We start from the raw sequence: 24,235 nt of genomic DNA on the forward strand, positions 1-24,235 counted from the left end.
GTGAAAACTATGGTCAATCTTTAATTTCCACTCATGATTTGGAAGTAACAATAAGCCAATGTCATGTCATGTAATTGTTTCTTTACCAGAACATTATATTAGAGATAAACAAGTAGGCTTTATCTATAAAATCAGCAATTTTCATGTTTTGGATTTTAGCAAAAATAAAATGGATGTCAACTAAATGCTCAATAATGCGGAAGGGAAAAAAAAAATACCTGATGACATATCCATCTATATTGTTTGCATCAGATGGCATGGTCCAGGCTAGCAGAATCCCATTAGAACCAACAGCGTGTCCTCCAAGGGTCAGCGGAGGACCGGGAACTACAGGAAAGGAAGGCAGAGTGTGTGAAGTGGAGAACAGCAGCATCCAGTGTCTGTCATTAACAAGCCCAGCTGTGAATTAACTCAAGTTGGATCTCAAAGTTAAATATGTAGTTAGAATTTACTCACTCTCTAAATTTGTCTAATAAATTACCGTCCATAGAAAGTGTTTTGTACGAATTTGCAAGATTAGTATCCTTACAGCAAAGTCTACTGACAAAGTACCAACTTTGTTTAAAGAGTAGTTCAATTGATCTTAGTGGAGGTGGTATGTGTGTGCGTGTGTGTGCGTGTGTGTGTGGGAGTTTAAACATGTACATTTTATGTGGCTAAAGTCTGATGAATAGGGCTTCACACAGCAGTGGCATTTCACTGACATTCACTCCAGACGCATTCATCCAGGGGTTCAAAAGCTCCGGCTAACGTTACCTAAAAGGAATTAAATAGTGGAGGAAGTGCACACATCCTCACGCGCTCTCTACCGCTCAGCTTCATCCTTTTCCCTCGTGTGTGTGCCATGTGCAGCGAATAAATGAAGCAGCAGGGCAACAACACGAGGAGAGCCCGATTGTACTTGAAACCACTTAAATAAATCAGACAAATCCAACAATGAGCACTGATTGTAAAACCATCTCACCGCTCTGGTTGGTAATGATCATGCGACTGACTCCAGGGCTGCTTTTAGAAGAAGAGTCTGCAGAGACGGTCACCGAGTACTGTGTCCCAGGACTAACATCCACCACGTCAGCCTGTGGAAACAGCAAAAACACACCTGGTCCGCTGTCGTCTGTGCATGCACACGTCCTACAGCTGGGGTACCATTCGGGTTTCGGTATGGGTTTTTTCAATGGTTGTTTTGTATTAATCGAAAATACTATTTGTAGTGTTATCTCTGCAAAATAGTGCAGTGCATAAGTATTTCGCACTTCATAATCTTTCACGTTTAAGATCATTAAACCAATTTTTCTATTAAAAATATAGCCTGTGTAAGAACAAGATGCTGGTTTTTTTTTATTTCTTAAATTAAGTTGTTAAGTCATGAGTAATTGATAAACAATTATTCCACTTTTCTTGGAAAACTTGAGTTTTATTTTACTACTGGGCCCTGCTTAGAAAAGTTGAAAACAGAATTATGCGGACCACATGGAATAGACAAAAACTGTCACAGAAGCAACAGATCGGAACACAGTGCAAAGAAATTCAGAAACAGCCAAGAAGCAAACCCATTAATGTTCATCAGTCTGGAACTCGCTACAAAGCAAATTCTAAAGTTTTAAGACCTTAGTGAAGTGCAGTGAGAGGACTGCAAGAGGAGAAAACACAAAGTAGTGGGAAACCGTCCCACTACTTTGGTCTACCAAAATTACTCTGAGTGAATCAATAACCAATCAAGGAGGTCAAAGAAGAACCAATAACATCTAAAGCCCTGAATGTCTCACTTGTGGTCATGATTCCACAATAAGAAAGAGACTGAGCAATGAATGAACGCCAAGGAGGAATCCACTGTATATGACCCCCACAAGAATTGTAAAAAAAAATAAAATAAATATATATATATATATATATATATATATATATATATATATAACATCAAGATGTTCCATCCACAAGACTTTCTAAGAAAATACTCTGTGTACTGAAGAGACAAAATTACAATTCTTTAGAATATGTTACATCCAATGTTTTAACAATTCTTTTCACCACCATCCAATGTAAAAACATTTCAAAAGGAGAAGATAAAGAATATTTTGTCAGGATTCTGGGTTGTTTAGGTTTTTGGGTTTCCCCAGTGTTTGCATTTTTGATCAGTTTTTGTTTATTCATGCTCAGCCTTAGTTATTCACGTTTCTGTTTCTGTCATCCTTGCCTTACTTTTTCCTTAGCTCTTGTTTGTTAACTGATGCTTAGATCTCTCTGTGGTAGTTCCTTCTTTTGCATTTAGTTTGTTCTTCATTGATATTATTGGATTTATGTCTTGCCTTTTCCCCAGTTTGTGTTTATTCCTCCTCTGCTCCTCTTGCACCATTACACTCTCTCTCTCCGCCAGCCCGCCTGTCTGGCTTCCACTCTCAGTTGCAGCTTGTTTCCAATCAGTCAGCTGTCACTGGTCAGTAATCAAACTCCCCAGTACTTAAACTCCTCTTTCTTCTTCACTCCTTGCTGGTTTCTACTGTTTTTTCCTCCATTGCTCTCTGCCTGATTCTTGCTATTATCCCTTAGTTGCTGTAAATACCTGTTCAGCTATTCTTATTGAAATATCTAACAGTCACTTGCTGCCTGTGTATCATGGGTCCAGTCACCACTAAAACCTTGGCATATTCAGAAGATGATCATTGTGATTGAGAGACAGAGCTGTCACCTTAAGCATTCATGGACATTGAATTGAAACAACTCTGCAAAGAAAAGTGGGCAAAAGAAAATCTACAATATTATAAAACAGTCTTATAATAAACTCACTCTAAGTTGCATACAGAAGTGGTTGAAAGTTGCACAAATTAAGGAAGAAATATTTGTTTAAAAGAACTAAAGGTCAGGACAACTGCTAAGAACAGTTGTACTTTAGTTAGAGGGATTTGTGTGTGGTATAATTGTTGTGAGGTGTTAAAACTGCTTCTCACAAAACATTTACTAAACAAATACAGCCAGGTTTGGTCATCACTCATTATTTTAAGTGTGTTGCTGTTTTGACTTTAACAGTGCTGTAAATTACAAAAGGTAAAGGTATAAAAAGCTTAACTTCCACCTACACATTTTTTGGTCTACTGCTCAGTGTGTTGCCATTGACAGGAATTAAAATATTGCTTATTAACTACTTGGGCAGTATTAGTATTTTGTTTCTTCTTTCTTAGGTTGTGTGTGTTTTAGACTGGTGAAAAGAAATGTTAAAATGATCAAAAATAAAAGCTGCAGTTTGTTTTTAATTACATGACCATCATGCATTCTCAATTACAGAGCCCACTTAGGCCTGGCAAGTAAAGCTGGCAATATATTTGTGGAAAGCTTTGCAGAAAAAAAGATTTGCACCAATTTGGTGCAGCTTGTTTTTAATTTTCTAACCAAGAGCAATCAGTATTTCAATATTCCCTTCGGAAATCTAAGCAACCACACTTAAACTAGGCATTTCTAAATCAGTACATGAAAATTCTGTATGTAACAGCTCTATCTGTAGATAAAAGACACTTTGGAATATTATATTATCAAGATCTACGAGGAGAAGAAGCATAACCGAAGGAAGAAGGCTGTAAAAGATAAAAGAATATTATTTATTTCAAAAAGGCCCTGCTGAAGAGCAAAGTCAAAATGGGAAATCTGGAGAAGGACCGAAGGAAAACTTTGAACTGTACAATTAATATTCAATTAATTAAAATTAGAAATTGAATTAAATTAATTAATTAATTAATTAAATTAGAATGTGTCCAATGAGGCTAGAAAAGCTTTATTAAGATGCTAAATTCATTTTCAAATTGTACTTTTCACCAGTCTTCACTCCCAAATGTACCAAAAACTGGTTTAATGGCCATGCAACTGCGCTTGATTGGTTAGCAAAGTGACCTCGCTTGGAACCCCATAATAGAGAACCTATGAGGTATTACAAAGAGGAAGATAAGAAAAATTAGAGCCCATAAAAATGACACTATTAGAGCAATATGGGCTTCCATAGTGACTAACTGATACAAAAAAGTGGTAATTCATGCTTTTACATGAGATACACTATCCTCTATTAAAATTTTAAGTCATATTCAATAGTTTAAATTTTTTTTTATATTAAATACTTTGTTTTCTTCAATAACTTCCAGACTGTGTGCCCCATTGACTAAAAATCTGTGTGAAAGGAGCTGGACATAGAAGACAAATATCCTCATTAACATAAAGATGCACATGGAGAAGTAGAAAAGGAGAAACAGAAAAAGGAGAAGTAGAAAAAAAGGAGAAGCAGAAAAAGGAGAGGAGTCAATGACAAAAGATCTACTTTTCTTGGAAAAAAACGCGTTCAGGGGAAATGAAAAAGAAATATACATTTTTTGACGAAAACACAAATGTAAGGAAAAGCTAAATTAATATAAATTTTTTGATGACAGTGCATGTATGAAGGAATGGAAAAACAAAACATATAAATTACTTGACATCAACACATGTGCAAGGACAAGGAAAAACGAAATATATATTTATGCTTTTATTTCTTATTATGTCAGTTTTGGTCCTCCATACATGTAGGCATACCCTGATCCTGTATTTAAGTACTAAGTTATTTTATCCCTGACCTATCTGCTGTGTCTGTCTGTTTTTTATTCTCCAATGTTCTCTAACAAACCTGAGGCGTACACACAGGTGGATGCTATGGACTAAGTGACTTTTGAGGCCAGTTGTTTATACTGGATATATTTAGGGCTATCAAAGTAAAGGGCTTGAACTCAATGTCAAAAACATTTTCCTTACACTTTCTAAATCTTGTTCTTGATGGTGTCTTGGTCTATGACATTTCAGTAAAACATTTCAGTAAAACTCAACGCAGCTAAAAACACAGTTGTTAGCTGTGTTGTTGCAAATGATGAAATATGTGAAAAACTGCAGATATTAAGAGGGGAATTCTTACCTGTGAGTACACCTTTCCGAGTTTGACTGTGAGCATTAAAATTGCTGAGAAGAACAACATACTGCAGGGTATTGGAGTTAGTTTTTGTTTAGCCACAGCAGGTCAAAGCCCTTCTCAGTATGTCTGTGTCCGGTCTTAGTGGATAAAAGTTAGCGGTAGAGAACAACTTACAGCATTGGTCGTCTAGACACTGGGTGAAAATAATAATATCTTGATCTTGAGATATTCCAAAATTTTTGTAAATCCTTTGATTAGCACAAGGCTAAAGCTATACCTCTTGTCTTTTTGCCTCTTTTGGGAGAGTTGCTTAAGTTAATGAATGATTCAGAGCTGAGCTCATGAAGCTAACTTAATAAATAATGCGATCCATTACTCAGCCCTACGCTGTGTTTTATCTCCATGCGTGTGTATGCATGTGTGTGGTGTGTAAGGTTACATTTTGGGAGATACTGGATACCTGGCAGTCGGTATGGGGTGGGACTTGGTTGAATGGGAGGAGAGATGCTTCACTGTGCACAGGGATATGTTTATCTGCACTAAATTCTCAAAATTAAAAAGAAATGTAAAAAAAACCCAAAAACTCAACATTCAGCGAAGTGACTGTGCTAACTCCATCCAGATGGCGTCCTATTAGAAAAAAACACCGTATATTTCCTATGATTTCATTTAAAGTGTGTGTACCTGAATGTATCCATCGTAGGTAGGGTGAATGGTCACTGCACCATGGTCTGGCACCAAGTTAACTTGGTAGCGATCCACACACCCCTCTGCTTGCAGCCAGCGTAGTGAGAATGCACGTCCAGAACTGCTGACCAAACGCACACCCCTCACAGGCTTTGGCACTAATAAGAAACATAAATATAAGAAACGGGGTCAGAGTGGAGGAGAACGTTTCTGTCAGACTCGTTGAGGTCGAGCATGGTTAACTGGGAGACTAATTGGCGAAGCCCTTGACATAACTACCTGTGGTGACAGTCAGAAAAGCAGCACTTCCTGCTGTCTCCCCTCTCACTCTCTTGGCGCTCACGTTGTAGCTGCAACCATCCAGCAGGCCTGTAACCACAGCAACCTGCTCCCCTTTCGGTATTATGAGTGTTTGTGTGATCGAAGCGCCGGCCACGGTCACTCTGTGAAAGTCAAACTCTCCGGGCGCCCCGTCCCAATGCACAGATATGGATGAAGAATCCACTTTATCTAAATGAAGTCGGCATAATCCCGCAGGGCCTGGGAGACAAATCTGAAATTAGGACATTTTTCAAATATTTTTTTAGAGAAATTCCCTGAGTTATAGACTAGGCCAGGGTGTGCATTTCTGTTGCTTACGTGTGCTGAACTCTCTGTTTGCTGCATAGCTGCTGTCTGAGCCCAGGACACTCTGAATGCTGACACCGTAGTCTGACCCTGGGATCAACTCTCTGATCTCATAGCTTGTGCTCTCAACAAACACTCCAGTCCACAATTTCCTGTCCACGGACAACAGACCGAATGCAAGCTGCCGAAGAGACCTTCAGTGTTAGAATTTTATTTAAAAAAATAATCTTTTAACAAATGACAGTGAAAATGTTAGTTCTGTGTACTCTTGATTCAAGATTTTTTGAACAATCCATCTTTATTTTAATTGCTTTTTTTTTTTTTTACATTGTGCTTAGTTATTGTTCTTGGCTGAATCTGAAGGTCATATATCTTTAAAGGGTTGTAACCAGATCCTTAGTGTGCCAACAGCGGTTACCTGGCAACCACTTAATACTTGCAGGTCACAGCTGAGTGTTATATTTTGGCATAGATGTTTAGGAATACCAAAGACACCAGGATTATTTTTTCTTGAAGTTATAAAAGTTGGATTATCTTCTGTGAAATTCAAATGAATTCTTGGACAGATTCAGCAGATTCAACATCTCACCTTGTACTTGTCTACCTGTCCTGCTGGCGGCCTCCAGGTCAGAAATACAGACGTCACTGGGTGCTCTGATGTAACCACTTGCTTTGGTATCCCTGGAACTGGAGACAAGAAATATGTTCATATTGAAAATGTGAAAATGCAAAGATAACACATTTGTGCAGGCAGACAGTTACCTCTTGCGAATGTAGATTTAAAATTATCACCCTTGAACCAAGAAGTTTGTGTTGGATAGGATATAAGAGCTATCTCTCATAAGATAATAAAAAAGGCAAAAAGAATATAATTTTGTAAAAAGAAAAAAAAAGTGATCTGCTTCCATTTAGTTCTTTTTTTATTGCTTTTTATTTTCCATTAGGATTACAGCTACAGACAATCCCTAATATTTTTTCCCATGTTTTCACTGGTAATTTGGGCAATTTATCTCTGAGTGATGAGCTTCGAAGTTTCGAAGCCTCAAGGATTCCTTTCATCACCCTAATTTTTAGCTCCCTCCACAGATTTTCTCTCAGATTCTAAATTCCAGTCAGACAAACCATGTTGGTAAAATCACAAGATTACTTTAAGCCAGAATCTGCCAGACGTATATGTAATTTTGGGCTTTGCTGTACACCTGCAGATTTTAACAGACACATTTTAACTCACGTGTATACAGAATTACAGTAGAAGGTTTACTTCTCCTCTCCCCATTGGTGGCAAACACCTCAACCGTATACTTGGTACCAGGAATAAGACCTTGGAAATTGTATGATCTGTAAACAAACATGCACACACACACACACACACACACATTGCTTTGGCAGTCAGTCTTTTAGGGAACAGGTTTCAGTCAGCGATAACAACTCTGGGTTCATATTAATTTTGATTGTGGCAGAATGAGAAGAGACTGGCCTGCGCTCCTGATGAGAAATGATCAGCTCCTGAATGGTTGTTGTGTTTTTGATAGACAGAATGAATGAGCTCAGCAGTCCTCTGGCGGTACTCCAGCTAATGCATATGGATGATGTTGTTTTATTGACGAGTGAAACCTCCACTTGGCCAGGAACTGCCACATCAAAAAGCAAAGCATGTGGTCGTTATAGAAAAGGAAGATGAACTGTTACAATGTGTGTGTGTTTGTGTGCACGCACGCGCATGCGTGTGTTTACCTGCAGTGATATTGATTGAGACTGGTGAACTGTCAGCAAAGGACTCCTTCTCTGCCCGTACAGCAAAGTGATAGAGTGAACCTGGTGTCAGACCAGAAAACACTGCACTCTGACTGAATACCTTCTGTACCTGTAACACACAAATCAAATAGGCAAATGCTGTAATAATTACAGTAGAGAACTAATTACTGAGGAACAAAACATTGTATTTGTGTCCATATTGAAATGTTATGCATAAAAACATGCAATCAGCTAATCATAGAAATCCAACAATGACAAAAGGGGCATTGCATAATGCGGGTAATAATCCATTTTTACAGATCTGCTTCCAAACATGAGAAAACATTTACATTTTCTATTCATTTATTTATTTATTTATTTATTTATTCATTCATTCATTCATTCATTCATTCACCTTGAGTGCCTGGTCACAGTTGTGGCAGATGACCTCGTAGCTCTGACCCTTTCCTGGTGCTGGATCCCAAAGCAGCTCTATGGATGTGTCCGTCACCGCTCCTTCCCTCACTCTGCTGGGTGGAACCAGACCTGAAATCAAACACATCATCACAAAACACGCACTAGAGCATTGTAATTTTTCTTATAACACACTGAAAAATATTAAAGGAAAAACAAACAAGATAAATACTTTTTGTGCAACATTTAAAGCAAAAAGAGTAACTTTTATTTTATGTTTAAAGAAAAATAAATCTTTTTTGTCTGTGAAACAGCCCCATGGTTTATAATAAGATATATCTTGTAAATTGTACTGCTAAGTCTTACAACACATAGCAAAACCTAAAAAAAAAAGAAAATGCGTATTTCCATTATTTTCTAAATCCTCTATCATTCTATCACTTCACTCCAAATCTTCAAAGATATGAAGCAGATGTGATCCGCTCCCAAGATTAGGCCAGATTAAATTTTAAATCTGGTTAGTGACAGTTGCATGAAATGATGAAGCAAAAAAAAAAAAGAAAAGAAAAAAGACTGGTGCCAAATACGGATGGTGACAACAGTGTACCGGGTGCAATTTATTTTTCTATCTAGTTGTCATGAAAGCACACGTAGAAACTATAAAACATATTTTTATTTGACACTTAATCTCAGTCAAATGTAGCAGCATCAGTCAAATGTTGCAGTATCATGTGTCTTGTATCACAGTTGATTTCATGTGATATGAGATTTCTTTCCAATCACAGGAAAGGTGAGATTTTTAAATTCAATGGAACTGGCAAATATTGTGGCAACAGTGCTTTTCTTATGCAACAGCAAAGACGAGTCAAGCTTTTACGCAGAACCTAGAGTTTTATGTGTTAACTCCAAAATGATATACACTCGGTAGCCAAACGTATTTGCTCATCTTCCTTTGCACACACTTGAATTTGAATGACATCCCATTCAAATAAGATGTTTGCCCTGCATTTGTAGTTTTAACATTTTCAGCTCTTCTAGGAACGATGTCCACAAGGTGTAGGAGAGTTTTTATGGACATTTTTTTTATCAATCCTGCAGAAGTGCATTTGTGCGGTCAGACACTAATGTCTGACAAGAAGGACAAACTCTCATTTCCCATTCTAATTAATCTCTAAGGTGTTCTGTTGAGTTGGATAGACCAAACTCGCTTATCCATGTCTTTTTTCAATCTTGCTTTGTGCTCAGCCACTTTAGACAGGAAGGACTCATTCATAAGGTTATTTAAAAGCCCTGGTATGACGAAACATTAAGAGTTCCCTCCGCAAGAGTTGATGGATCAAGCCCAACTCCTGAAAGAGAGCAGCACACCATAATTCTGCCCTCATTTTGAGATTCAAAGATTCCTCCAATACACATGAAAGAATCAAAACCACACTCCAGGTATGTTTTTGATATGAGAAATTTAAAATTTTTTACATAATTCTCCCAACTGCCAATAAAGCTGTTTATTCTTTTGCTAGAAGTGCCAATATGTGTAGAACCATCTTCTCTGAAATAGATTTAGTGAACTACATGTTGTTGTTTTTTCTGAATAAGATAATGCTATAATGAAAGATGAATTTATTTTAAAGATTTTTACCCATCATTACCAGGTATATCAAAAAGTGTGGGGGGAGTTGTAAAATTAGTTTGGTCATTTTTTTTTTTTTAAGTAAAAAACATACATGGAGTGAAAAAAACCCCAACAAAATATTGTTATTGCTGGTAGGCAACTTACTTGTTTTAATAGGACGGGTGTAGAACGGTGGCCCCACTCTCTCCTTAACAGTGCTGTACACACTGAGTTGGTACTGTGATCCTGGAGTAAGGCTGCTGATGGTTGCAATGAAAATGCCAGTGGGGAGGGAATGCCAGTCACAAGTGTAGTCACACAATTCCTTACATGTCCTGTTGCAAACGCCAAGACACGAACACACTTTCACCCCATCAATCAGACCCACCCGTGGAGGCTGAACATACAGCTGTGTGTAGTTTGTCCCCACAGTTAGAGGGACTGCCACCTGCACAGGCAGTGGAGCTGCATCCACAGAGACAAACACAAGGGTTTAAAACACCTTTTATAAATGGCTTGTATTATCATGGGTTGCATTTTTGTTTCTCTCACCTGTGGTGTAGACAGTAATGGACCTCTCGCTTCTGTCATTTCCCCTCATGGCAACGACTGCTACTTCATATGTGTGACTAGGAGTAAATGTGCCCAAATTAACACAAATGGATTCATCTCTTCCGAGTCCATCAGCGCTGGAGCCGTTTATCCATAGCGAAGAAGCAGCAGGACTATTAAACGATTGGGTTGTCACGTAATATGCATCTGGAGGATCGCTAGGCGGAACTGTCCAGCAAGCTGACAGGCGGTCATTCTTGCTAAACATCACCAGATCAGCAGGAGGCTTTACCGCTAAGGGATACACAGAAAGCATTATTCTTTTTTTTTTTCAGCAGTAAATTTAAGCATAAGAAAATGTAAATATCTAAAAGTAAACTCTGTTTGAAAATGTTTTCTTGATTTTTTTTTATTTATTTTTTTTTTATATCAATCATGATCAAAGTGATCCTGACGGGGCAACTTGTTTCCCTCTGCAGGAGAACTACAGCTTCAAAATATGTTTATTTTCCAGCAAGACAATGACCTGACGCATGCAGATAAAGCTACGCAGAAAGAGTTTGAAGACAACAAGGTGGATATTCTGGAGTGGTCGAGTCAAAGCCCAGATCTCGATCTGACGGAGAACTTGTGACAGGACTTAAAAACGTCCATTCACAGCAGATCCCCATGCAACCTGACAGAGCCAAGGAAGAATGGAGTAACACTGCACAATTTAATTACACAAGTCTGACTGAGGCCTACTCACAACCACCCTGCACTGTTAACAGTGCATCAACAAAATACCATTTAATATGAACATTTATGCAGTCTTTTATTTTAAGTTAAATGCTTTTAGTCATATTTTTGCAGAACTCACTTTTCAGTTTGAAATTGAAGAGGATATGTTTTATTTTATCGTCAAAATATTTTTTATAGGCACTGTATTGTAGTTATGCTAGCGATGCTAATTACTAAAATAGGAAGCTAAGGGCAGTTGAATATATCCAATATCCTTATTTTAAAATAAAAGTAAAAATAAAGATTTTTAATGAAAATCCTCTCTCAAACAACACATTTCTCCTCATTCTACTGATGGGTGGTCAACACATCACTGTGGTTTGACAAAAAATATTAGAAACAGTGTTTTTTTATATCTTCCTACAATATAGTTGTTAAAGAGATATCTAGATTGGCTAAAATCTGCATGTCAAAGACTTACAAAAAACTTGAGATTGGAAGTTGTGCACACAATTCTAACAAGAGCCTCTTTAACGTGGACCTTTATGAAAGCAATAAATTCAAAATTCAAAAATAAAGAAATTTAATTCTGCATAGATATCCATTATGTTATGACACAATTCTGGGCAAAACTCTGGAGTTAACTCCTCATTTCTTGACATTTTGCTTCCAAGAATCACAATGTACTATTTTGAACCACTTTTGAGCAATATTAAAGCTGTCATAATTTTTTGGATAACATTTTTTTTCCCAAAGGCCTTTTTTGTAACAGTTATTGCCTTTGTTTCAAACATGCTTACCAGTCCGCACAGTTAGAGGTGCCTGACCGCAACTCCATATTCCAAACTGTGCAATTGTGAAGACTTGAATTCTGTATCTCGTGTAGGCGTCAAGTCCTCCAATCATAGCTGTGTAGAACCACTTCCTGTTGGTCCCATAGACCCTGGAGATGTTGCTAACTTCTCTCTCCTGTCGCAAGGACACATCTTCACAGTGTACAGCAAATGTCCATCCAGCCGTGCACTGAGTGTCCGGCAGCATCCAGTGTAAAGTAATCTGACTAGCCGTTATCGATCCAACAGAGATGTTTTGAGGAGGAAGCGGTCCTGCAGGCATAAATATTCCACGTTAGCACGTATTTGCATAATGTGTTTGTTGCCTACGTATGTGATAAGTTGTCAGCAGACTCACTCATGTATGCGGTCTGTGTTTGTCCCAAGATCCAGCTGAGGCCAGCATGGTGGGAGACCCGAAGGGTGAAAAAGTAAATGCTCCCCGGGGACAAACCTGTCACAGTTACCCCTCTGGAGGAGTGAAGAATCGGAACTTTGACTGTTTTTCTGAAACTCGACTGGGTTTTCCCCCCGTTTCTCCCCTCTGACTCCTTGCATCCATCTTCTTCACCGTGACCCGAAAGGGCATTTTCACTTTCTCTATACTGGAGGAATATCTCAAAAGATGAAGAATGAGTAGAGCGCAGGGGTGAAAGGTCACTCCATCGAAGCTCTACATGCTGGTCTGTCACCTGAGCCAGGTCGAATGAAAATGATGCAGGAGTTGAAGGGGCTGTTAGATGGGAAAATAGATATGTGAATGACTGAAGAGGCATATAAGTCACCTAAGAGTTAATTGTTTTACAGCTTAGTGTTGTTCCTAGTTCTTATTAACTGTAAGTGACACAAGAAAGTATGTGCTTAAAGTACATGTATGTCATATTTTAGAGGTAGAAAAAAAAAATCCAACATTTGAATAAATCAAAGAAGAGTCATAAGTAATTTTAAAACAAACTTTATGAAGCAAAACATTTCAGCCAGATCAGAGTTAGTGTGCTGGTAAGATTTGGAGCACAAGTTTTATCTGAATGTTGACAGAGTTTTGGTTTTTCAAACTACAATTTTGTTGTGTGGTTAATTAAAGGAAGACTGCGCTTGTAGATCCCTCTACAAAGTGCTAGTTTGTTTAGTCTCCAAGCTACAGTTCTAAAAGAAACACCTTATCACTTCACTCTTCCTCAATAAATTAAAAGATGACTCTTCATTATCTAAAATCAACTTGGAGCGGAAGACTTTATCTCTGCTTTTGCCTTGGATGGAGGCTTTCATGTAATGATGCCTATGTTTGAGGTTCCAGACATAGGCATCATTGCTTTTTGTTTCACATTTTTCTCAATTCCTGTCATGGAAATAAATGTAAGTATCACAAGCAACAAGCATGAAGAAATCTGAAGAGGAAAAATTGTAAAAATGATGATACAGGTCGTTAAGCGATATTCAGTAGAATCAGCAGGATCTGGTTAGTAGAGAAGCACTGTGTACGCAATTTACTCTGGTATTGGCAGATGAATGGCAAAGTGATGTCACAGAAGAAAGGAGTCAGGAAGTAGCCCGGTCCCGTAGCATTCCTCTGAAAAGCAAAACAGTCCGTCTGACTGGCTGGCAGCAGAGTCATAGTGTTTGTCTGATTATATGGCGAGCCATCAGACCAGAGTGGGAGGCCTTCCTCCTGTTGGGAGATGGGGAGACATTATGTGCTGAATGGACCTAACCACTAATTAATGCATCAAAAACAAACCTCCTCTTTAAGGAGGAACTGCAGGCATGAAGCTTTTACGGTTTGTAAAGTAAACTAATCTTGCCCGCTTACTAAAACTCCAGTGACAACTTTGATGCTTTCAAAATGGCAGCATCTAATTTCAACTGTCTAGTAATTCAATTTTATATAGTTGATTTGTTGAATGGAAATAAGTGCCAAAGACTCTTGTTTTGTGCTTAAAATGACTAGAATTAATTTTTGAGAACCTCAGTCCGGTTGAGAACATGTAGCAAAACATGTAGAACTACAACCACTGAGACTTAGATGATTTCATAGAGAGGAACTGGCAAAACATTCAATGTCCATGTGAAGAAAGCTGGCACATGAAGCCAAAAGATTTTCAGATCATGTTGTTACAGTGAAAAGGGTGTTTTACAAAATATTTACTCTGGGGATAAATACAAATGTAAATGATAATTTTCAGCCTATCATCTTAAAACACGTTAAAATAATTTTTGTATTCTTTTCCATAGCACTTCACGATTCTTCATTACTTTGTGCTTGTCTGTCATATAAACTTACTATAGTATACACTGAAGTCATGTTTTTGGTTTGTTTTGAATGAAAAGTGATGAAATTTAAATGTAATGCAATGTACTTTAGATTTTTTTTTTTAATGAACAGTTTCCCAGCTTTAGTATTTTTCATTGTTAAAAGATGTTAAACTTTATTCACAGAAATACATGTGCCAAACTAAGAATTTAACTGAACTCGTCAAATTAAAAGTAAATATAAAATATACTTTGGTTGGGCTAAAATTCAGAGCTTTATGTATTTAGTTGTGTGAAAAAAAATATCTCAGCCTTATCGTTGAAGTAAATGTATGCTTATATTCTATATTTGTGTCCTAAATTTCATGTCTCAAGGCAATGTAAGAATCCCAGAATCAAAGACATGATCTGCACTGTTCAGGGTTTTCTGTAGGTTTCTTAACAAACCTATGTTTTTACATTCCACATTCCAGAACCATGTTTATGTAAAACAGGTTACCTGTTGGTCATTAAGTCCTGTCCACAGCAACAGCAGGTGGTTGTCGCTCTGGAGGTAAGAAGATACAAACAGCAGATCTTCCGTGGTCTTCAGGTCGGCCAGGTGGCTTCCCCCCACCAGGTGTGTGCAGCTGCTCATCGCATCACTCCAACTCAAACCTGATCTCCTCACAGTGTAGCAACTCCTCCCATTGGCCAACCACCCATCTGGACACTGATCTGCAGCCAGACATTATCATAAGAACGGAGCACACTGGTAAGCCTCCAAACAGTCAGCTTTCTGGCTAAAGATGAAGCTGCTGTCTTGTGATTCTTGGAGAGTACAATACCTGTTTCCACAAAAATCCTGAGTTTCTGCATTAGTGTGATGCCAGGTTGAGGGAGGAAAATGGCCACCGTGACTTCAACCATGTAATGTGTGCCAGGCTGGAGATTTTTTATTGTGAACTTGGACTGGATCACCGAAGAGCTTCTGCTATAGATTCCAGTGACAGACCGGGTGTGCATGTTGTATAGAGTCAAGGTGGAAATGCTCTGCTGTCTGTGAAGTGGTTCCCATTTCAACTGGGCAGTAGACTTGGTGCTGGATGCACAAAAAGAGGAAGGGGATACTGGAACTGGGGAGACAAACAACATGATTAACCTCATCTTTACAAATAAACTAAACCGATTTAACAGGAAAACCACTGTCTGTGTAGAAACCAATTAAATGTAACACAAACATTCCTTTAAGTCTACAGTTTAGAGACACTCACTGAAGTGAAAGGTCTTTGTCTCCAGCACTGAATCGTTCCTTCTTGCTCTCAGCACGATGCTGTACCCCCTATGGTCGTCACTCGTATGTAATCGTATCCTGCAGTCAGGAGAGCATGCTGAGCGATCAATGCGCTTTGAGAAGATCTGCCAGAAATGTTGAGATTGAGAAATTAAAATACCCCCCCATTAAAATACCCAATTTATTCACAGATGTAAATGTGAATAAATTGAGCTTCTGGATTCCATATTTTAAAGAGCTCTTCTTACCAACAGGCTACCTGCAGGCCTGCAGGTGACTGTGTAGCTGTCTGCCTCTGAGTTAGAGGGGAAGGATTCAAATGCAACTTCAATCTCAACAGGATGTGAACGTTGGTCACAGGTCAACAAAACTACCTGTAATTTTCACAAAAGTAACTATTGGTACAATGCCGTGCAAAGGTCTTGAACGGTTTGTCACATTGCGACAACTTTGTGTTATTTCATCATTTGCTTTGATAGACCCACACAAAGTAGTGCATAATTGTGGAGTGGAAGGAAAAAAAAGGGTTTTCTTTAAAAAGATTTTGTGGCACTAGCAGCCTCTATTGACAAAAATCAGACAGGAAATGAGCAGAGAAGGAAACAGCGAAGGTCCCAAGGTTAGGATTTGAACCCCGGAGTCTTCACTTTTCATTTTATAATCCTGTTTTGTTGATTTTACAGATGGCAGCAAATTCTAAAATAAGCAATCTGCTATGTCTATTAGGTCCTTTTCAGAATTAGAATTAATTTAACTCTTTCAGAACTATTTTAGCTTATTATTTACTGCTTTGTGATCAAGTATGTCCACAGAAATCACACATACGCACACAAAAAAAAAATGGTTGTAACCTCACAACTTGTGAAAAACTTGTGAAAAGTGCAAACTAATTCTTTGACATTAGAAAATGTTGAGGCAAAGAAGCAAAAAATATATATACGTAATAATCTTACCTGCCATAAACTGCAAAGCAGAAACAGATGCTTTGTTTGAGTCATTGGGAATCACTTTCAAAATATCATACATCCCACAAGAGTCTCCTTTCATTATCAGTCACCTAGAGCAGAGTGCCTTCATCAGTCCAATCCGAATGGTGTTTCCAGCCATTGATGGGCTTTATATGAAAACCATTGAAGCTGTTGTATGTAAGCATCTCCTGTGGAAAGTCCCATGCTATCCAAGTCGCTGACGCACAGTGAATGTCAAGTTCTCTGGGTGGAATGATTTATTTTCTAAAACTGTCTGGAAGCTACAACTTTGTTCTAAATTACCTTTATGCAGCATCTAAATTTTAAATTTAGCATGTACAAATGAGTAAAGGTTTCACACAAGAAGCAAAAAGTTTCTCATTAGCTGGAGGAGGAGGGGGGAGGATGCATAAAGGTATTTGGTGTCTGAAGGTGGGAGTTTGAGAATTTGTTAGTCTTAGCCAATTCACTCTGCCTCCTTGTTGAGATTAAAAACAATTCACCATGACAACCAGGAGGACACAGGGTGCTGAGCTGCAGAACATGTGGTGCAGAGGGCGTTGGGACTGGGATGTGCTCGTTGGAAAAAAGGCTGCAGTTATTTACAATATTATCCAGCCTCCAAAGCTGAAATTTATCTGTCACCCTATTCAGAGTTTGAACCGGTGGCCCATACTGAATGACAGTAATGATCAAAAAAAGATAAATAATTGACAGATAAAAAAATATCAACTTCCATGTGTGTATAATAAAGAGGATGCATGCAATGAAAAGTGTTATCTGGGCTCATTAACTGAGACATAAGCACTATCAAGTCCTTTATTACACAGATTTACTTTAAAAAACAAACAAACAAAAAAACAACTGCTTAAATTTTCTATAGAACCACACCACAAAGTTATATTTATCAGATAATGCAAAGAAAATGCCAATTTATAATCTGAATACAACATTGGTATCAATGTAGGAACTGCTGTTTTAACCTATTAGCTGTTGATATGCAGAAAAAATGCACAACTAATCTGGAAGCCCAAGTAAAACTGACAGGGGTTCACAGAGCTGGTTTTAATAAAATACACAACTAAAGTGCAGACAAAACTACTGGAAGACTCACATCAATAATTCTATCAAAACTGCGACACAAGCCAGTCGGCTATCATAAAAAAGTAAAAGAAAATAAAAGAAAAATGGCTGGTTTTTTTTCATGGTTGGCCAGTTTTACAATATTAATCCAAATGCACCCCACAAAAAAATAATTTTATGTTGGTCACACACTTATTCATATTTCTAGTTCCATTGGCAGGAACAGTCAAGAGGTTCCTGGAAGTTGTAGTCCACCATGCTGGCGTTCCGAGAGCAGTACAACGAGACGGTCCGTGTTTGTAGTCCACTCTCACGGCAGCACTTACAGAACCTTGCGTGACTGTTGATGTTAAAGTTGAATATGGTGGCAGATGGACATTTTCCATCACATGAATACACTGTAACCTGGAAGGAAAGGAGCAAAACCTGATGAGGACACAAGTGGAAAGTTGGGAACACATCGCTGTGGTTTTAAAATATTTTTTCACCAATCACTCCGTGTCATTCTATATTTGCGTGTTTCATTGAGTGGCTCTTACTGGTGCGTTGCTCCTGCAGTCGTCCTTCCTAATGGTGGTCCGAATGGCCACACGCTTACACGTCTTCCCATCCTCTTTACCTGGGTGTTTTGATAAGGAGTTCATATTCGTACATCAAACAGTGGTCAAAACCGGTCACATAAAAAATAAAAATAAAAACTTGATCAAATAACTACCACAGAAGTGTAGGCATGGACCGGAACCAGTGTCATTGTATACCTTGGATTTCAAAAGTTAGTTTTAAAATTGTTAAAATGTCTCCAGTGTATTACCCCTATGATTTTAAAAGACGCCAAATATTGTCCTGAAGGGAGGAAAATCTTTTCAGGTTAATGGAGTCAATGATAAGTGTACCTATCCCACTTTTGCTGAGACAAATTCTGTTGGAATTATTTCTGGTCATGAAAAACAGACAAGGATGGAGTAATAACCAAAGTAACACACCTATCATCCTTAACAAAGGACACTTTGCACTTCTCTTCAATGCTCTGTATATTTTTTGCTTTACAACATAATTCTGACACATGTTGAGTAGTTCCAGTACTGGTTTTGTTCTAAAAGGAACAGAAATATGAAACAGATATTGAAGATATCTGCATAAGGTTGCCAAAACAAGGGTGGACAGAGAGGTGAATGTAGACCCACAGGATAATAGTCTACATGGCAATTATCATAGTGAGGAGTCAGTATTATAGTAAATAATATATGGTATTATAGCAGCTGTAATTCATTGAGGATTTCTGCAAAGATTTGTCAGGTGGTGAGCAGAATATTAAAGGCCACATCTCACCACCACACAGTCCATACAATGCTTTATTTATAGTTTAGCTTGAAATAATTGACATAAACCAGATGTTGCACAAGTTCCGAAATCTGTATTTTTAAATGACACAGATTATGAAATTGCAAAAATATTTGCCTAAGATCACAAACAGAGCCACACAGCAAGGGAACGACGACCCGGTGGTGAACACAGCAGCAAAATGGGTTCTTGTTAAAGACAAAATGAGGAGAATTTCAGTCAGAATATGGGCCAGGATTTAAACAGAGGTAGACAGATGAGCATCAATACTCCTGTCAGGACACATTAAAGGTGTGTAGTGGTACATGTATGGACCACAACAACAAGAAGACGGGACTGACTCCTGTAAACTTTTAATCTTGAAAACTATGTGAAACATTCAAGTGTTTTTTTTTTGTTTTTTTTTTTTGTCATAGCTCTAAGGTTTAGAGCTGCATTTTAATTTGAAGATTTTTTTTTTCTCCATGTAATCAAATTAATTCACTCAGAACAGTGATGACATTTATCACAAGCTCCTAAACGCTGCCCTTGAAGAGAAGAAGTTTATCAAGAAAGGGCAGAGAATGACTATTCTCCACTTTACCGAAAATAAAACTAAATGACAAAATTGTGAAGTCATTTACCGGATGTTTTCTTGCAGAGAAGGTGCATTTAGTGACGTGCAGCTAATGGGACAGAACAATCCACGCACTGTTTGTCCTGAACTTGTGGCTTCGTGTCAACTCAACCTATGGGGCTTAATGTGACTCACTTGTTGTGAGGATGACTTGGTTGCTGTCATAAATATGCTGTCAGTAGGTGCATCTGTACAAAATCGATTTGTAGTGCCTCTTAGAGCTAAAGCTAGAACTGGTGCTGGCAGCATTATGAGACATGACGATTAAATTTAATGCATTTTTATTCTGTACTTTTTTCAGCTGTATCTTTTAAATGTAAATTAACAAATAATGAACAGCAGAGGATCAATTACTGTATAATAATCTGCTACATGATTTTGACATTCATCGGAAGAACCGTTGCTTTTCTGGCTTACATGAAAATAATTCGACTCGGACTTGTCAGGAGTCACAGATCAGTGACATGATCTAACATTCCAATACTTTTTTAAGTACCGTGATGCATGAGGTTATCATACAGCATTCTTTCACAATGTCACACCAGCCCATGCCTACAAACACATCATTTTTCTAATAAATTGATAAATAAATACTCTCTTCCAAGAAACTGACATTCCTTGTAACATTTTGCACCAACATCCTGGCTCCTTCCTACAGAGAAGGGCTTTTTGTTGCCCAGCAGTAGGTGTTCGTTTTGACTGTCACTTGGCTGGTGGGGAGGCAACATTTTTTTCCACAAATAACCACAGAATGGCTTTTGACTAATCTTCCAAAACAATCATAGATAGCTAAATTATATTATTTATGCAAAACTAGAACTTTTAATTGCGACTGAAAAATGTTAGCAATTTAACTTAATGACAATTTTTTTTTAATCACATATCTAAAAAGAAGATAAATAAAACTAAACACACAAATTTACAAAATAATTAAAAAACAAATGTCAAAAAGTAACTAAGTGGAGTAGTGCAAAGTGGTGGTACCTGTATCACAGTTAGTACTACCAGTGGGTGTTATGGGGTTAACGGTAAACGGTAAAACACCCAGTCCAGAGCCTGGGAGCATCGTCAGGACCGCAGCCGTCCGGTTCAAATGGCGTCAGGAGAACACAAGTTATGACTTATTCAAAGAAAGGCAGTTGCATGTCACACACAAACACACTGTGGAGCAAATCAGTCACCGCATGCACAAAAATGTTTTCCTTTTCGGGGAGTAACTCGAGGCAGCCAGTCCCACAGTAACACTTAATGAACTACGAAGCTCCGCAGGGCAAACCCTAACCCTCGCACCCTAGCACATCCTCATTGGGGAAAAAGAAAAAAAAAAAAAAAAAAAAAAAAAAAAAAAAAAAACACTCACCGTTGAGCAGCCCAAAACACAAAACTGCAAGGACACCGCAAAGGAAGGCAAGCAGCTGAAAGTGCAAAAAAAATTAAGAAAAACTGACACCACTTTTATTTAAGATTAAATCCACAAAGATAGAAAATGTTCTCGTTCGCAAAACATTTCACGAGGCAGAGTTTATTTTCAGACAGATTTATCAGCATTATTCTAACATTTTCACCCAATTTGTCGTTTTTTTGTTTGTTTTTTATCCCGAGCCGTGTTATCGCTTTGAAATATGAGCAAAAGTTTGTGAGGACACTTGAGGAAGCCAAGGGGACTTTGAAATGTAGGCTGGCAGGCTTTATCTCCACCCTCTACAAACCGCCAAACCGCCCAACCATTCAGCCAATAAGCCCATCCACTGCCAGGCAACAAAGCACTCACCCCTCTAATCAGCTGCACAAAGCATTACCAGCAGCCCCAAATAAATCTGGAGACTCACATGTCTTGCAGCAGCCGTCTACATAGCTCTGAACTACACCCCCGCTCTGCAAGAAGAGAGGAGAATTAAAAAAAAAACAAAAAAAACCCCTTAGAGTTATAATAAAATCTTATTCAAAGGAAAATACAGCTACAGACACTTTTATTTGTACCTCTGGTAAAGATGTGTAAAAGATCTTAAATATACTAATACTAATCTTTTATTTTTATTTTACATAGAATAATGTAATTCTGAAACCTTGTTCGTACAGCTCACTTTTGCCAACAGTACGTGTCTCAGTTTTCACCTGTAACATTGTCTGAGGTTGGGGGAATAAAGAAGAGGGATCTTTGGTTATCTCTGCCTCCATAATCTCTGTAGATCGTTCTGATTATCGCTCGCTTTTCGTGCACATGCGTCTCGCCCACTAGGGCTTCACTGGATTTAGAACTCGGATACTAGTATGGCCACACAAGAAGGGCTTTGTGATTTTGACACAGATGAACCAATTCTGAGCTGACCACATATTTGATCGTCAAAGCAGCGGTTGAAATTTACTGGTAGAGACCAGGAAGAAGTTTTTCATTTAAAATGTCCTGGTATTTCAAAGTGTTTAGTGGAAAAACAGGCCCACTGCAACACACACCCTCAACAGTTTAAGGAGACGAGCTACTTTGTTGTAACTATTAGGATTCAGCATAACAGTTATTAAAAACTCAGATTTCATACAGACGCATGATACATTTTTCAGTTTTAGATGATTTGATCCTGACAAACACATTCGTGGAAACAGTAAATTAGAGGAAGAAAAACTGTTTATATATATATATATATATATATATATAGTTTGAATCACAAGTGATTACTTATCTCTCTCTTATCTCTCTAATTTTGAAGTGTCTAAAGGCAATTCTGTCAAATCTTAATTATACCACAGGGAGGTAGGAAGTCATGGATTACTAATCAGAAGGACGATTAGGGAGTACCAATAATTAGAGCATCTGTGATTTTGCTAAATGTTATAATTTCCCAACTGAATTTTTTTTTCTGAATGAGATTGTGCCACTACAATAAAACACAAGTTTGTTTAAAGATTTGCAACATTTTTACCACGGGTGAAAATAAAGTAGACTGTCCCTGAATCTCATACTAAACAATGACACGCCAATTTTAAAGAAACATCCAACAACATGTATGAGTAGATTTAGAGGCTCTGACCTGAATACATTCTGAATCATTAAAAGGAGGGCAGATGACACCAGATGCAAGTATCACCGCTCCGACCGCTGTCTCCACGCAATCATAACGCGTGCAGTTTTCCACCCAGGAACTCCCTGCCTGCACACAAACACAATAGCAAAGTTTAAAAGACCCTGCAACGAAAGAGTGGTTAGCACGTGCAGCGTGGCTTGCTCTTACAGTGAAAAATTCTGCTGTCCCATTTTCGTTGGTGAAAGTACAAGAGATGTTTTTACAGGAGCCACAGCACACTTGAGGGTCTGTAGAAGGGACGTACGCCTGGTGCTAAGACCAGGAAGTGAATCAAAAAATAAACAGGAGTTTTAGCCCAGCTGAGATGAAAATCACAGAATTGCTGTTAGCATTGATATGATCCGTCATATTTCGTGCAGCACCACACATACCGATCCACACTTTTGGGAGCAGTTAACAGAGGTGATTTCCATTGCATAGAAGCCAGTCTGTGGGTCTTTGTAAGGAAGACACTGGACAGTGTAGCACAGCTCTCCTTCAAAATACTGGACCAGGGACTGGCCTGGACCCAGAACTGTCACTCCTTGGAATAGGCACACCTCAGCCTTCTCTATAAATGAACACAAATAAACATGCAATATATGATCATAATGAACACGATAAAAGTCTGCTTTTTTTTGGTAACTTGAATCTTTTGACCCTTTGAGCGAAGGTTACGCTTACGACATGCATGCTGAGGACAGCCACAGTTGGTGCTGCTGTCAGGAACTTCAACCTGCACCTCCCCCTGAGTAAAGAACAAAGTGCTTACTTAACTGAATTTGCTTGCTTTCTGGCGAAGAGCGACTTCTGATACAGCGCTTTGCTTACTTACCAGCTGACACATGGGGAGAGCTCGGTCTTCACATTGACATTCTGTGCATAAGGGAAACAAAGTTAAAGAGAGCAGTCGTGTGAAACTTTATAAATACGTGACGGGCATAGCAACTCTTCAGACAACTGCGCGCATCAGCCGAGTAGCAAATAAAGTGCATGTGTTGCCGTCCATTTACCACAGTGATGCTGGGGACAGCAGTCACCGGGTGCAGCAGTTTCAACCAAAGAGAGACCAGGTGCACAGCTCAGAGATGATTTAGGGCATTGATTAACATCACACACTGCGGAAAAACGGGAGTAAACGTATTAAAAACACAGACACAAATGCACACGGATACACAAGCCAAAGCGCTTACCGCAGTGGTACTGGGGACAGCAGCTGTTGGTGGTATTTGGATCGACAGCCAGAATTTCTCCGTGAGAGCAACTGGGAATGGGTTCAATGCACGACTCACACACTAAAATGGACAATTACACAACTAATTTATAGAAGGATAATGACATAAGTCAAATCTGACAAGCAATTATAACTTACCACAAAGGTAAGAGTAGCAGCAGGATTTTTGACCCCTGACCTCAACAAGGAACTGATCTTCTCTACAGTCGGGAGCAAAGACAGGAGGGCACGCCATAGGGTCACACTCTGAGGAAGATGAGGTACAGATGGAGAAGGTTGAATAAATACGCGTTTCATTTGATGAATTATTTGCC

At 38.5% G+C, this 24,235-nt stretch overlaps 2 protein-coding genes across 5 annotated transcripts in view; both read right to left on the minus strand.

Moving 5' to 3' along the window:
* The window catches only part of ptprq (protein tyrosine phosphatase receptor type Q), a 47,649-nt gene extending 30,679 nt beyond the window's left edge, over positions 1 to 16,970 (minus strand). The window contains exons 1-20 of one of the 3 annotated variants that reach the window (XM_016668192.1): positions 16,574 to 16,970; positions 15,869 to 15,994; positions 15,601 to 15,745; positions 15,175 to 15,462; positions 14,847 to 15,064; positions 13,589 to 13,766; positions 12,456 to 12,830; positions 12,065 to 12,370; positions 10,545 to 10,838; positions 10,158 to 10,457; positions 8,382 to 8,512; positions 7,967 to 8,096; positions 7,710 to 7,863; positions 7,464 to 7,570; positions 6,822 to 6,919; positions 6,245 to 6,413; positions 5,885 to 6,145; positions 5,603 to 5,763; positions 965 to 1,076; positions 219 to 327 (exon numbers count right to left, since the gene is read on the minus strand). In XM_016668192.1, coding sequence (XP_016523678.1) covers positions 219 to 327; positions 965 to 1,076; positions 5,603 to 5,763; positions 5,885 to 6,145; positions 6,245 to 6,413; positions 6,822 to 6,919; positions 7,464 to 7,570; positions 7,710 to 7,863; positions 7,967 to 8,096; positions 8,382 to 8,512; positions 10,158 to 10,457; positions 10,545 to 10,838; positions 12,065 to 12,370; positions 12,456 to 12,830; positions 13,589 to 13,766; positions 14,847 to 15,064; positions 15,175 to 15,462; positions 15,601 to 15,745; positions 15,869 to 15,994; positions 16,574 to 16,618 — 3,707 coding nt within the window. In that variant the 5' untranslated portion in view covers positions 16,619 to 16,970. Of the gene's footprint in view, positions 1 to 218; positions 328 to 964; positions 1,077 to 4,921; positions 5,062 to 5,602; positions 5,764 to 5,884; positions 6,146 to 6,244; positions 6,414 to 6,821; positions 6,920 to 7,463; positions 7,603 to 7,709; positions 7,864 to 7,966; positions 8,097 to 8,381; positions 8,513 to 10,157; positions 10,458 to 10,544; positions 10,839 to 12,064; positions 12,371 to 12,455; positions 12,831 to 13,588; positions 13,767 to 14,846; positions 15,065 to 15,174; positions 15,463 to 15,600; positions 15,746 to 15,868; positions 15,995 to 16,573 lie in introns of those variants that run through there. The other 2 variants (XM_016668190.1, XM_016668191.1) reach the window with 2 other exon arrangements.
* Positions 16,971 to 17,421: 451 nt separating this feature from the next.
* otogl (otogelin-like) overlaps positions 17,422 to 24,235 on the minus strand; it is a 33,292-nt gene continuing 26,478 nt past the window's right edge. The window contains exons 47-58 of one of the 2 annotated variants that reach the window (XM_016668193.1): positions 24,060 to 24,167; positions 23,881 to 23,982; positions 23,701 to 23,805; positions 23,523 to 23,563; positions 23,372 to 23,435; positions 23,080 to 23,258; positions 22,856 to 22,960; positions 22,655 to 22,774; positions 21,458 to 21,503; positions 20,613 to 20,684; positions 18,211 to 18,290; positions 17,422 to 18,076 (exon numbers count right to left, since the gene is read on the minus strand). In XM_016668193.1, the coding sequence (XP_016523679.1) occupies positions 17,876 to 18,076; positions 18,211 to 18,290; positions 20,613 to 20,684; positions 21,458 to 21,503; positions 22,655 to 22,774; positions 22,856 to 22,960; positions 23,080 to 23,258; positions 23,372 to 23,435; positions 23,523 to 23,563; positions 23,701 to 23,805; positions 23,881 to 23,982; positions 24,060 to 24,167 (1,223 nt within the window). In that variant the 3' untranslated portion in view covers positions 17,422 to 17,875. The remainder of the gene's footprint in view (positions 18,077 to 18,210; positions 18,291 to 20,612; positions 20,685 to 21,457; positions 21,504 to 22,654; positions 22,775 to 22,855; positions 22,961 to 23,079; positions 23,259 to 23,371; positions 23,436 to 23,522; positions 23,564 to 23,700; positions 23,806 to 23,880; positions 23,983 to 24,059; positions 24,168 to 24,235) is intronic. The other variant, XM_007545714.2, reaches the window with a different exon arrangement.

This window comes from Poecilia formosa, unplaced genomic scaffold (assembly GCF_000485575.1).
Source record: "Poecilia formosa unplaced genomic scaffold, Poecilia_formosa-5.1.2 Scaffold13, whole genome shotgun sequence".
Classification (NCBI taxonomy): Eukaryota; Metazoa; Chordata; class Actinopteri; order Cyprinodontiformes; family Poeciliidae; genus Poecilia; species Poecilia formosa.